Source organism: Bos taurus, chromosome 21 (genome assembly GCF_002263795.3).
Source record: "Bos taurus isolate L1 Dominette 01449 registration number 42190680 breed Hereford chromosome 21, ARS-UCD2.0, whole genome shotgun sequence".
Classification (NCBI taxonomy): Eukaryota; Metazoa; Chordata; class Mammalia; order Artiodactyla; family Bovidae; genus Bos; species Bos taurus.
In genome coordinates, this window is record NC_037348.1 from 30,564,279 (window position 1) to 30,578,533 (window position 14,255).

The window sequence follows — 14,255 nt, forward strand, 5'->3', positions numbered from 1 at the left end:
GCCTTAGAGGAAAGGCTATGTAAACCTGCCCTGAAAGGCTTCATTAAACACAAGTTTCAAAATGAAGTTGAGAAAGAGAAAAAAACTTGAATAAATTAACATGGGTGAGAAAACTAAGAAACCTAACATACATGTAATTGGAGTCCCAGGAAACATTTTTTAATTGAAAAAAGCCTGAGAAATTTCTAAATTTGATTAAAACTGTAAATCCATCAACTCAAGACTCCCAGTGAATTCCAAGCAGGGTAATCACAAAGGAAAACCATTCCAAGACACAGCATGATCCCATTGCTGAAAACCAGTGATAAAAGAAAAAATCTTAAAAGAGGTCAGAGAAATAAGATATACCATGTGGAAAGGAACAAAGATAAGAAAGTACAGACTATTTATCAGAAGTTATGCAAAGTAGAAAACATTGGGATGGAGTCTTTAAAGAGCTAAAAGGAAAAAAAAAAGAAACCCCATTAACCCTGAATTCTAAATCAAATGAAAATATCTTTTGAAAAATGAAGGCAAAAATGAGAAGCTGACAGAAGGCAATTGCCCTTGGACTTGTATTCCAAGAAATGTTGAAGAAAACTCTTTAGGAGGAAGGAAGACGAACCAGATGAAGGGGAGGACATGAAGGGATGAAGAGAGCCAGAAACAGCATATATGTGGGCAAACCAAAAAGAACATCTTCCCTTTCTTTAAAAAAATTTTGAATGATACATGACTATTTAAATACTACATTGTAGTGACTTCTCTGGTGGGTCCAGTGGCTAAGACTCTGCTCTCCCAGTGCAGGGGCCCAGGTTTAATCCCTGGTCAGGGAACTAGATCCTACATGCTAAAACTAAGAGTTGAGCTCCCATGCCACACTGGAGAGTGAAGATCCCAAGTGAGGCAACTAAGATCTGACATCAGTTCAGTTCAGTCGCTCAGTCGTGTCCAACTTTTTGCGACCCCATGAATTGCAGCACGCCAGGCCTCCCTGTCCATCACCAACTCCCGGAGTTCACTCAAACTCATGTCCATTGAGTCGGTGATGCCATCCAGCCATCTCATCCTCTGTCGTCCCCTTCTCCTCCTGCCCCCAATCCCTTCCAGCATCAGGGTCTATTCCAATGAGTCAAATCTTCTCATGAGGTGGCCAAAGTATTGGAGTTTCGGCTTTAGCATCAGTCCTTCCAATGAACACCCAGGACTGATCTGCTTTAGAATGGACTGGTTGGATCTCCTTGCAGTCCAAGGAACTCTCAAGAGTCTTCTCTAACACCACAGTTCAAAACCATCAATTCTTCAGCGCTCAGCTTTCTTCACAGTCCAACTCTCACATCCATACGTGACCACTGGAAAAACCATAGCCTTGACTAGACGGACCTTTGTTGGCAAGTAATATCTCTGCTTTTGAATATGCTATCTAGGTTGGTCATAACTTTCCTTCTAAGGAGCAAGCATCTTTTAATTTCATGGCTGCAATCACCATCTGCAGTGATTTTGGAGCCCAGAAAAATAAAGTCTGACACTGTTTCCACTGTTTCCCCATCTATTTCCCATGAAGTGATGGGACCAGATGCCATGATCTTCGTTTTCTGAATGTTGAGCTTTAAGCCAACTTTTTCACTCTTCACTTTCACTTTCATCAAGAGGCTTTTTAGTTCCTCTTCACTTTCTGCCATAAGGGTGGTGTCATCTGCATATTTGAGGTTATTGATATTTCTCCCGGCAATCTTGATTCCAGCTTGTGTTTCTTCCAGCCCAGCGTTTCTCATGATGTACTCTGCATACAAGTTCAATAAGCAGGGTGACAATATACACCCTTGACATACTCCTTTTCCTATTTGGAACCAGTCTGTTGTTCCATGTCCAGTTCTAACTGTTGCTTCCTGACCTGCATATAGGTTTCTCAAGAGGCAGGTCAGGTGGTCTGGTATTCCCATCTCTTTCAGGATTTTCCACAGTTTATTGTGATCCACACAGTCAAAGGCTTTGGCATAGTCAATAAAGCAGAAATAGATATTTTTCTGGAACTCTCTTGCTTTTTCCATGATCCAGTGGATGTTGGCAATTTGATCTCTGGTTCCTCTGCCTTTTCTAAAACCAGTTTGAACATCTGGAAGTTCATGGTTCATGTATTGCGGAAGCCTGGCTTGGAGAATTTTGAGCATTACTTTACTAGCATGTGAGATGAGTGCAATTGTGCAGTAGTTTGAGCATTCTTTGGCATTGCCTTTCTTTGGCATTGGAATGAAAACTGACCTTTTCCAGTCCTGTGGCCACTGCTGAGTTTTCCAAATTTGCTGACATATTGAGGTGCAGCACTTTCACAGCATCATCTTTCAGGATTTGAAATAGCTCAACTGGAATGCCATCACCTCCACTAGCTTAGTTCATAGTGATGCTTCCTAAGGCCCACTTGACTTCACATTCCAGGATGTCTGGCTCTAGGTGAGTGATCACAGCATCATGATTATCTGGGTCGTGAAGATCTTTTTTGTACAGTTCTTCTGTGTATTCTTGCCATCTCTTCTTAGTATCTTTGGCTTCTGTTAGGTCCATACCTAACAGAAGGTCCTTTATCGAGCCCATCTTTGCATGAAATATTCCCTTGGTATCTCTAATTTTCTTGAAGAGATCTCTAATCTTTCCCATTCTGTTGTTTTCCTCTATTTCTTTGCATTGATCACTGAGGAAGGCTTTCTTATCTCTCCTTGCTATTCTTTGGAACTCTGCATTCAGATGCTTATATCTCTCCTTTTCTCCTTTGCTTTTCACTTCTCTTCCTTTCACAGCTATTTGTAAGGCCTCCTCAGACAACTATTTTGCCTTTTTACATTTCTTTTTCTTGAGGATGGTCTTGATCCCTGTCTCCTGTACAATGTCACGAACCTCTGTCCATAGTTCATCAGGCACTCTGTCTATCAGATCTAGTCCCTTAAATGTATTTCTCACTTCCACTGTATAATCATAAGGGATTTGATTTAGGTCATACATGAATGACATAGTGGTTTTCCCTACTTTCTTCAATTTAAGTCTGAATTTGGCAATAAGGAGTTCATGAGCTGAGGCACAGTCAGCTCCTGGTCTTGTTTTTGCTGACTGTATAGAGCTTCTCCATCTTTGGCTGCAAAGAATATAATCAATCTGATTTCAGTGTTGACCATCTGGTGATGTCCATGTGTAGAGTCTTCTCCTGTGTTGTTGGAAGAGGGTGTTGCTATGACCAGTGCGTTCTCTTGGCAAAACTCTATTAGCCTTTTCCCTGCTTCATTCCATATTCCAAGGCCAAATTTGCCTGTTACTCCAGGTGTTTCTTGACTTCCTACTTTTGCATTCCAGTCCCCTATAATGAAAAGGACATCTTTTTTGGGTGTTAGTTCTAAAAGGTCTTGTAGGTCTTCATAGAACAGTTCAACGTCAGCTTTTTCAGTGTTACTGGTTGGGGCATAGCCTTGGATTACTGTGATATTGAATGGTTTGCCTTGGAAATGAACAGAGATCATTCTGTCGTTTTTGAGATTGCATCCAAGTACTGCATTTCAGACTTTTTTATTGACCATGATGGCTACTCCATTTCTTCTAAGGGATTCCTGCCCACAGTAGTAGATATAATGGTCATCTGAGTTAAATTCACCCATTCCAGTCCCTTTCAGTTCGCTGATTCCTAGAATGTCGACATTCACTCTTGCCATCTCTTGTTTGACCACTTCCAATATGCCTTGATTCATGGACCTGACATTCTAGGTTCCTATGCAATATTGCCCTTTACATCATCAGACCTTGTGTCTATCACCAGTCACATCCACAACTGGGCCTTCTTTTTGCTTTGGCTCCATCCCTTCATTCTTTCTGGAGTTATTTCTCCACTGATCTCCAGTAGCATATTGGGCCCCTACCGACCCAGGGAGTTCCCTTTCAGTATCCTATCATTTTGCCTTTTCACACTGTCCATGGGGTTCTCAAGGCAAGAATACTGAAGTGGTTTGCCATTCCCTTCTCCAGTGGACCACATTCTGTCAGACCTCTCCACCATGACCCGCCCGTCTTGGGTGGCCCCACACGGCATGGCTTAGTTTCATTGAGTTAGACAAGGCTGTGGTCCATGTGATCTGACAAGATCTGACACAGCCAAATAAATAACTAAGCAAGTAAATAAAATACTACATTGCAGGGCTTATAACTTACGTAGAACTTAAGCAGGAATGACAATCGCACAAAGTATGGAAAGGGGATGCAAGTACACAGTTGTAAGATTCATATGTTACATGCAAAGTAGTACAATATTACATGCTGATCGTATTTGAAAGTAGACTGTGATGAGTTAAAGATGCATATTGTCAGCCCTAGAGCAAACACTAGAGGGAGAGCTAAGAAGCCAGTAGATAGAATGGAATGAAAGTGAAAGTGTCAGTCGCTCAGTCGTGTCCCACTCTTTATGACCCCATAGGCTGTAGCCCACCAGTCCATGGAATTCCTCTGTCCATGGAATTTTTCTGAAAAGAATGCTGGAGTGGGTTGCCATTCCCTTCTCCAGGGGATCTTCCCGACCCAGGGATGGAACCCACATCTGTTGCGTTGCAGGCAAATTCATCTGAGCCACCATTCAGTCGTGTCAGACTCTTTGTGACCCCATGGACTGCAGCACGCCAGGCCTCCCTGTCCATCACCAACTCCTAGAGTTTACTCAAACTCATGTCCATTGAGTTGGTGATGCCATCTAACCATCTCATCCTCGGTCATCCCCTTCTCCTCCTGCCCTCAATTTTTCCCAGCATCAGGGTCTCTTCAAATGAGTCAGCTCTTCGCATCAGGTGGCCAAAGTATTTGAGTTTCAGCTTCAACATCAGTCCTTCCAGCAAATATTCAGGATTGATTTCCTTTAGGATGGACTGGTTGGCTCTCCTTGCTGTCCAAGGAGCTCTCAAGAGTCTTCTCCAACAACACAGTTCAAAAGCATCAGTTCTTTGGTGCTCAGTTTTCTTCATAGTCCAGCTCTCACATCCATACGTGACTAGATGGACCTTTGCTGGCAAAGTAATGTCTCTGCTTTTTAGTATGCTGTCTAGGTTGGTCATAACTTTTCTTTTAAGGAGCAAGTGTCTTTTGACTTCATGGCTGCAGTCACCATCTGCAGTGATTTTGGAGCCCCCCAAAATAAAGTCTCTCACTGTGTCCACTGTTTCCCCAGTTTTTGCCATGAAGTGATGTGACCAGATGCCATGATGTTAGTTTTCTGAATGCTGAATTTTAAGCCAACTTTTTCACTCTCCTCTTTCACTTTCATCAAGAGGCTCTTCAGTTCTTCACTTTCTGCCATAAAGTGGTGTCATCTGCATATCTGAGGTTATTGGTATTTCTCCTGGCAGTCTTGATTCCAGCTTGTGCTTCATCCAGCCCAGCATTTCTCATGATGTACTCTGCATGTAAGTTAAATAAGCAGGGTGACAATATACAGCCTTGATGTACTCCTTTCCCAATCTGGAACCAGTCTGTTGTTCCATGTCCAGTTCTAACTGTTGTTTCTTGACCTGCATACAGATTTCTCAGGAGGCAGGTCAGTGGTCTGGTATTCCCATCTCATTTTCCACATTTTGTTGTGATCCACACAGTCAAAGGCTTTGGCATAGTCAATAAAGCAGAAGTAGATGTTTTTCTGGAACTCTCTTGCTTTTTTGATGATCCAGTGGATGTTAGCAACTTGATCTCTGGTTCCTCTGCCTTTTCTAAATCCAACTTAAACATCTGGAAGTTCATGGTTCACGTACTGTTGAAGCCTGGCTTGGAGAATTTTGAGCCACCAGGGAAACCCATAGAATGGAATACTCAAAAATAAAACAAAACAAAAAATTGCATTCAAAAGAAATCACGAGAGAGGAGAAAAGGATCAAGGGATGGATGGGATCAAAGAACAAATAGGAAAGAACCAAGTGGTAGTTTTATAGACAATTTTGTCAGACTAGATAAAAAGTATGACTCAACTATATGCTGTCTAAAGAGACTTGCTTTAAATATAAGGACATATGTGGGTTAAAAGAGAAACAATGCAAAAATATATACCATGCAAACATTGATCAGAAGAGATCTGCAGTGGCTATATTAATATAAGACAAAGTAGCTTTGGAAGAATGGTTCTCAGAGGGACATTTCTTAATGATAAAGGGGTTAAGTCATCCAGATGACATAACAACATAACTATGTGCATACATGACAGAGTTTCAAAGTACACAAAGCAAAACCAGATTTAAAAGGATAAATAAATAATCCACAATAATTGAGATTTCAACCCTCAGTATTTGTTACCAGTAGAACAAACAGATAGAAAATTAACAGGGATATAGATGAGTTAACATATCAATCAATTGACATTATTAATATTTATAGGACATTCTACCCAACAAACTGAAGAATGCACATTCATTCAAATATGCATGGAACAGTCACCGACATAGGCCAGTTTTTTATCTACCACATCTACTTTGTACAAACAGGATGTTTCAAGTAGCAAAGAGCCCCAGGTGATGAGAGAAAGTTCTTTCTTTGGAAAAGAATCCTAGCTGATCAATTAGAAAACCAGTGTTTTCCCATGGCTCATGTATTCAATAATAATTAATTCAGGCAAAGTTCATCAGTGGAGAGTGATGGGGAATGCTGCAGTGGATGAGCAGGTGGCCACCCGAATCCAGGGAATGAAGCTCAGCGCCAGTCTAAGCGGTACCACCTGACATCACATGCCTCCTGAAGCTGTGCGATGGGAAGCACACAGCACCACCCACGGAGTGTTTTTGCCAATTAGCACCTAATCTGAAGGGCATCGAGGCTTGCGATCTAAAGGAAGCGTGGAGGTTACAGGGATAAGCTACACAACAGCTCAGGACCCCTGACCTGGTTTCTGCAGCATGTCTATGACAGAGGCTCTCACACTTGAGCCTGTGTCAGAATCACCGGGAGGTGTGGGCCCCACACCCTGTTTTTTAGAATCCGTAGGTCTGGGTGGGTTATGAAACTAAGTTCCCAGGTGATGTGACTGGTCCTGGACCACACTGGTCTATGGTACCGGACAAAAGGTGGGGGCTCTGTTTTGAATTAAAAGACTCCTAAGAGACACCACCAAATGCAACACATGGGCCTGGTTTAGATCTCAATTCAAACGAATTGCCTGGAAAAACACATTGTCAGTATTAGATGATAGGAAAGAATTCTTTGACTAGTGTAAATAAAGGCGATAAAGTTGCTGTGATGAAGAAACTGTCTTATATTTTATAAATATTGAGCTATTTAGGGGGTGAAATGCTGTGATGTCAGACATTTGCCTTCAAATACTTCCTACTGATGGGTGTGATGAAAAAACACTGATGATTATTAAATCTGGATGATCACTCTATGAGGGTCCACTATACTTTTCTCTCTATTTATGTTTGTCTGGAGAGTTTCAGAACACAGATTTTAGTCTGGCCAGTCCGGGGCTCCAGGTCCCACCATCCCAGGAGGCTGGAGACCACTTCTCCTGCCCTCAGGAGCAGGGGGGCACCGAGGTCCAGGTAACAGCTCCAGAACCAGAGCCAAGTCAACCCGGAGGAAGCCTCTCTGAGATGCCAGGAGCCACGGAGGGCCTTGCAGGCTGTTGGGTACAGCTGGGGCACAGAGGTGTCCTCAGGCCACTGAATGCCAGTGTGGTGTACATAACAGGGTCAATCAAGAAGGGGCCTTAAATGGATCAGGAGGCATCAGTGTGCCAGAAAGGTGCCAGCTGCCCCAAGAGGCACTTTTGGGCTCCTACTGTGCCCTACAGTCTCTAGAAGACACTGCAGCACTTGCTCTGGCTTGGCCCAAGCCCCACCCTGTGGCAGCCCGTACGCCCGTTCCCCACCAAGACTCAGACTTGGGTGCTCATGTGTCAGTGCCCTGAACCACCCAAGGGCACTCAACACTTCCCTGAAGGGAAAACCATGGAAGGCCATGGGCTGGCTGTGGGGGATGAAGGGTATGTTCCTTGAGCTTCCTGGGTCTCAGTTTTCAGACCTGACAAATGGGTCAGCGGCCATCACCCTGCTGTGCTGATGTGTGCTTGTCCTGAGGAGGGTTGCTGCTGAGGATGATGGGTGACTTTGGCAGGGAAGGTGGAGGTCTGTGAGGGTGCCTAGCCTGACCCCCGTGGCTGCTGCCCCCTTTCCCCCAAACCTTCAGGATCTTTTCCAGCTGTTTCTGTGTGTCGACCACGATGATGTTGGCACGGCAGTCATAGGCGATATACTGACAGGCCTCAGGGGAGCTGGTCGTGTAGATGCCGGTGATGATGCCACTGTCAGAGACCCGGGAAGATGGGTGTCTGGGCGGGTAGAGCAGCCCACCCCCTCAGCCCCGACCCCTGCCCAACACACCCACAGCCCCTGGCCCCAGAGAGCTCCCATGGCCGGCCAGGCAGCTCAGCACAGCTGCCCTGGGCAGAAGGGGACAAAAGCGGGTCTGGAGAGGGCCCCAGGGAAGAGATGAGATGTTGGGGAGGGGGTGGGGGGCCCCTAAAAAGAGTAATGACCCTCTCTTCACTCTTTGCCCCCCTCCAACCCACTGGGAACTCTGCCCCTCCCTCAGCCACTCACCCTCCGAAGACTGCGCCCACTGCTGAGAAGAACCACTCCGGGGAGTTGAAGGCGAGGATGGCCACGCTGTGGGCCCGCTCCAGGCCGAGCTCCAGATCAAAGGTAGACAGTCCGGGTCAACCAGCAGGAAAGGGGCCTCTCATTCTCACCAAACCCCCCTTCCAGACAGCAGGGGACTCTGCCGGCCCACCTCAGGGACCACCTCCCAGGGTCAGAGTGTGCCCTGGGGGACCAGCCACTCAACAGCCCTTGCTGCCCCTTCCAGGCCTTCCCGGGGAGCCCACCCCTCAGCCCAGTGCACCAGGCTTCCCAGCCCCCTCGAGCGGGCCGACAAATGAGAAGCTTGTGACACATCCTGGCACGTAGTAAGGGTCCAATGAACGTAAACCCTCAGCCCCAGGCCAGAATGGACCATTAGCTCAATGAACAGGACGGTTTTACAGTGATCTTGTCTAAGGGCTTGTCCAGTGGGGTATCGGAAGGAGGTCTGTGAAGGCCAGAACTGAGGTCAGGCCTTGGGCGGCTTCCTCACCTTCAGGAAGCCCTTGGCAGCTTTGCGGGCCAGCAGGTAGTACTGGGTGTAGGAGATGTGTTCCCACGTGCCCTGCCTCTTGAAGCCCATAGCACTGAGGTCCCCATACTTGTCCAGAGTCGTGGAGAACATCTGATGAACAGTGCGGGGAGTCTGCGAGCAGATGGGGTCTATGCGTAGGCGGACGCGCCCGTCGGCCCGAGTCGTCCATAGCGCCTCCTCTGCAGGGTCAGGGAGACCACAGCTTGCATTGTGCCAGCCAGGGCTTGTCCCCAGGGGACTCTTGCTCCTTCCCTGGGCAGAGCTCCCAGGCCTCTGGTTCCCACAACGCCTTGAGCACTGAGCCACAAGGGCTGGCAGACTGGTGAGGAGGCTGCCTGGAGGGGGATGCCTGACGGCCCTGAAGGATGGGCAAGGCTCTAGGGAGGCAGCAATGAAGAGGGAGGGCAGAAGGAGGCCTTGGGGACCCTAGACATTTTTCTGCTAGGGTCCATCATGCCAGCTGGAATTTGCCCCCAGAGGCTGGGTAGTCAGCAGTGGATGTGGGGGTTGCCCAGAAGAGCAGGACTCTCGGATCCTCTGGGGTTTCTACCCTTCCTCTGTCTCCTGAGAAGTGGTTGGGGACAGACCCAAATGGCAGAAGATCAAAACATCAAAAATAGCAACACTTCCAGGGGGCTAGAGGAGACTGGAAACTAGCCGGCTCTGATCACTAGCCTGGAAAATTTCCCAGTCCCACGAGATAATCTAACCATCTCTTTGCTCATCCCTGCCAGGGCCAGGCCCCATGTGAAACCCTCACGTGGGGATCTCATCTCATCTGCACAACATGGGTCTGGTAGCCCCCTTTTACAGATGGGGCAGCTGCAGCTCAGCGAGGCTCAGTCATTTCCCCCATGTCACACAGTGGGAAAGGCATGCCTGACACTGTCCCGGGCACCACCTACCCATTAAGTTTACTGAGTGCGATAGATGAAACAGAGCTTTACCATCTCGTCCGTGAGATGTGGGGTGAGCTATTTGACCTCTGAGTCTGTTTTCTCAGGGGAAAGCTGAGGGTTTAGTTCTCAGGGATGTTATGAGGGTCAAAAGAATGAAAGAGCTTCAGCATGTAGTTGGTGCCCAATAAATGCACACCTTGTTCTTCCTCCCTTTTTCCGGATCATTTGCAAAGGGGTTGGGTGGTCTAGACACTTGTCCATGGGGCTGCCTTCTGGGGCCAGAGCAGTCATTCTACGGTGAGTCACCGGTGAGGGAGTGGGGACCACAGGGGCTACGGCGCCACCTGCTGGCCAACCCGCTCTGAGAGGGAGAGGTCCCACTTCCTTGGACTTCCATCTGGAGCCAAGACCAACAGTGAGCTGTATGACAGACGGTTCTGAGGCAGCCAGCAGATGGACCTTGTCTCTTCCTTCAATACTCTAGGGTTTCATGTGAACCCTGGAGTTGGCAGAAAGAGGTGGAGGCCCTGGGGCTGGGACAGAAGAGCCCACCCTTCCTCCCATGGAGGCCAGGGACGGGGAACAGGGGACATACATGCGTGCTTAGTTGCTCCATCGCGTCTGAATCTTGGGGACCCTTTGGGCTGTAGCCCGCCAGGCTCCTTTGTCCATGGAATTCTCCAGGAAAGAATACTGGAGTGGGTTGCCATTTCCTCCTCCAGGCAACCTTCCCGACCCAGGGATTGAACCCACGTCTCCTGTGTCTCCTGCATTGCAGATGGATTCTTTACCCACTGAGCCATCAGAGAAGCCATTAAAAGGGGACATGCTGCTAAGTCACGTCAATCGTGTCCGACTCTGTGCGACCCCATGGACTGCAGCCCACCAGGCTCCCCAGTCCCTGGGATTCTCCAGGCAAGAATACTGGAGTGGGTTGCCATTTCCTTCTCCAATGCAGCGAAGTGAAAAGTGAAAGTGAAGTCCCTCAGTCGTGTCCGACTTTTAGCGACCCCATGGACTGCAGCCTACCAGGCTCATTGCCTTCTCCAAAAAGGGGACATATCCAGGCCCAAATAGGAAAACAGAATGTCTGGGGCAGGGGCATGGCTGCTTGGAAATGCAGGCTAGGGCAGAGAGAAGGTCACCCAGTGCCAGGCAGTGTGTACTGTTGAAGGCCAAGACCAGGCTGGCTGGCATCCATGGCTGCCTTCTCTGCAGAGGCCCATCACCAGCCGCTGCTGGACCCCCACGCCCCCTAGTGGAGGTTTGAGTCAGCGCCTGCTGAGGAGCCCTCTCCAATTGCTCCTTAGACTTCTCCAAGCCCCTTCTTCCAGGTTCTTCTTCCTGGAACCCCAGCCTGGCAGACCCCAGAGATCAACCTCTTTACAGTCTCCAACCCCTGCACTTTGTGCAAGTCTGCTCACATGAGCAGACCAGGGTAAAGACACAGCCTGTAGAGTCAGGTCAACCTGGGTTCAAATTCCGTTCTGCCATTCCCTGTTGCGTGACTTTGGCAAGTCTTTCTCCTCCCAGCTCCATTCGAATAGTCTTCAAGCGCAAAGGGCTGGCAAGAGAGACCAGAGCCTCATACAGGTGGCAGGAATATAAAATGGTGCAGCCATGATGGTAGACAGTTAGGCAGTTTCTTAAAAAGTTAAACGTAAATCTACTATACAACCCAGCAAGAAATGAAAGTACGTACCCCACAAAGACTTGAACAGGAACATTCATAGCAGCGTGAGTTACAGCAGTCAAGAGGTGGAAACAACAAATGTCCATCAACTGGACACTATTTGGCTCTACAAAGGAACAAAGTGCTGATACAGGCCACACCATGAATGAAACTCAAAACATATCTGGTGAAAGAAGCCAAAAGGACCACATATTGTCTGATTTCATTTCTATGATACGTCCAGAAAAGGTGGAAATGATAGAAAGCAGATGAGTGGTAGCCTGGGACTTGGGAATGGGGAGTGACCACAAATTTGCATCAAGGGTCTTTTTGGGGTGATGGAAATGTTCTAAAATTGAATTGCAATGAGGCTGGTACATTTGCAAATTTGCTAAAAAATCATTGAAAAGGTGACTTTTTTCAATGAAAAAGTGAAAAATCATTGCATTTACAAAGGGCAAATGTACACCTGAACAAAACTGCTTTTAAAAATGGAAAGATGGGAGGAAATGAAATTCCCTGGTGGTCTACTGGTTAGGACTCTGCACTTTCATTGCCAAGGGCCCTGGTTCGATCCCTGGTTGGGAATCCCACAAGACATGAGATACAGCCAGAAAAAAAAAAAAAGGAGGAAGAATGCTAACACCACCCCCCAAATTGGCACGAGAATTCTGTAAGGTAGCCCAACCAGAGTGCCCAGAGTCTGGCAATCACTTTCCAGTAGCTGGTAGCTGTCTTCCCTTCCCTAGTACAGGTTCTTCTTGGTGCTTAGGACAGAAAAGGTATATTTTCCTGTGGGCGTTCTAGTTGCTCAGGTTCCACTACATTTACCTGTTCCCCCAGGCTTGCCAAGATAATGAGAGATAAGTCTTACAACCTCTTGTGAAAGTTTCGCTCAGCCAAAAGTTTTCACTTATCAATTTTTAAGTGAACCTTTTTTTTAAAAAATTACAAAACTATATGTTTGTTCTAAGAAACAGGAAACGTTAGAAGTACATAAAATAAAAATGGATAGGTCTTCCTTAAGTCTAGGTAATCACTGTTGTCATTTGGTGTGTGTCCTGCGTATACAGGGGCTTCCTAGGTGATGCTAGTGGTAAAGAACCCGGCTCCCAATGCAGGAGACCTAAGAGACGTGGGTTCAATCCCAGGGTTGGGAAGATCCCCTGGAGAAGAGAATGGCAACCCACTCCAGTATTCTTGCCTGGAGAATCCCATGGATAGAGGAGCCTGGCAGCTGCAGTCCATGGGGTCGCACAGAGTCAGACACGACTGAAGCGACTGAGCACACACACACGCACTGTGTATACAAATATATGTACAAGGAATTCATTTTAACTTTGTGGCTGTTATCTTTTTAACCAAAGGGGGAAAAAAAAGAATCATGTTACTATTGTATTAATCAAGGGTAAAGGGTCTTCCCTGGTGGCTCAGACGGTAAAGCGTCTGTCTGCAATGCTGGAGATCCGGGTTCGATCCCTAGGTCAGGAAAATCCCATGGAGAAGGAAATGGCAACCCACTCCAGGACTCTTGTCTGGAAAATTCCATGGACAGAGGAGCCTGGTAGGTTACAGTCCATGGGGTCTCAAAGAGTCGGACATTACTGAGCAACTTTACTCAGGGTAAAGTAATCAAGGGTAGCAAACCCAAAATGCCAACAGGGGGCAGGTGGGTAATGTATCAACATCAATAATAAATAATGTATAATACTAAACAATAAATAAATGAATTGCCCCAGGATTTGCAAGTGAAACTCAGAGGCACAGTCTTGCTTTTCACAAAGAAATAGGCTCCCTCCCATTTTCTTTGAGACACATGGCTCCTGTAGTCTGCCTTTTGTTTCTCTGTTTTTGACAAAAACAGAGAATTGTGCAATATTTCGCTAAGGGAAGCTGTAATACAAGGGCAGTGACCATTGTCCCGACCCCAGACTCAGGGCCAGGGAGGTAACAGGGAGTAGCGGAGACTGGCAGGGGGATACAAGCCTCTAAAGAGGGCAGCTGCTCCTTGGCTCTAGGATTTGGTGCCCAGGAGGAATGGAAACCAAGAGCTACCTGAAATCTGGGTGTTAAAGTACAATCACTTGATTTTTTAATGTTGCTCACATTTTAAAAAATGTTATATGGACCCAATCAAACATTATCATTATCCAAATCATCCATCTTTAGCTTTTGCGACATTAGTATCTATCTCTCTGGACTTCCCTGGTGGTCCAGTGGTTAAGAATCTGCCTTGCAATGCAGGGGATATGGGGTCAATCCTTGGTCAGGGAACTAAGATTCCCATGTACTGCAGAGCAACTAATCTGGCGAGCTGCAGCGAGAGAGTCCACCTATCACAGTGAAATATCCCAAGGGCTGCAACTAAGACCCGGTGCAGCCAAATAAATTAATATTAAATTTAAAAAATCTAGTAAAACAAAAGATTTTAACTTAAAAAAAATCTTTCTCTCCCTCGTTGTGTGTGGCTACATAATACTCCATTGGCCATATCAATTTCATAACATAATGTACATATCATAACAGCCTCC

At 46.7% G+C, this 14,255-nt stretch overlaps 1 protein-coding gene across 3 annotated transcripts in view; it reads right to left on the bottom strand.

Annotated features, from left to right (window-relative positions):
* Window positions 1–14,255, bottom strand: part of ACSBG1 (acyl-CoA synthetase bubblegum family member 1) — a 59,244-nt gene that overhangs the window by 8,568 nt on the left and 36,421 nt on the right. For all 3 annotated transcript variants that reach the window (NM_001024548.1, XM_024981755.2, XM_024981756.2), the window contains 3 exon segments: window positions 8,161–8,281; window positions 8,580–8,668; window positions 9,112–9,332. In NM_001024548.1, the coding sequence (NP_001019719.1) occupies window positions 8,161–8,281; window positions 8,580–8,668; window positions 9,112–9,332 (431 nt within the window).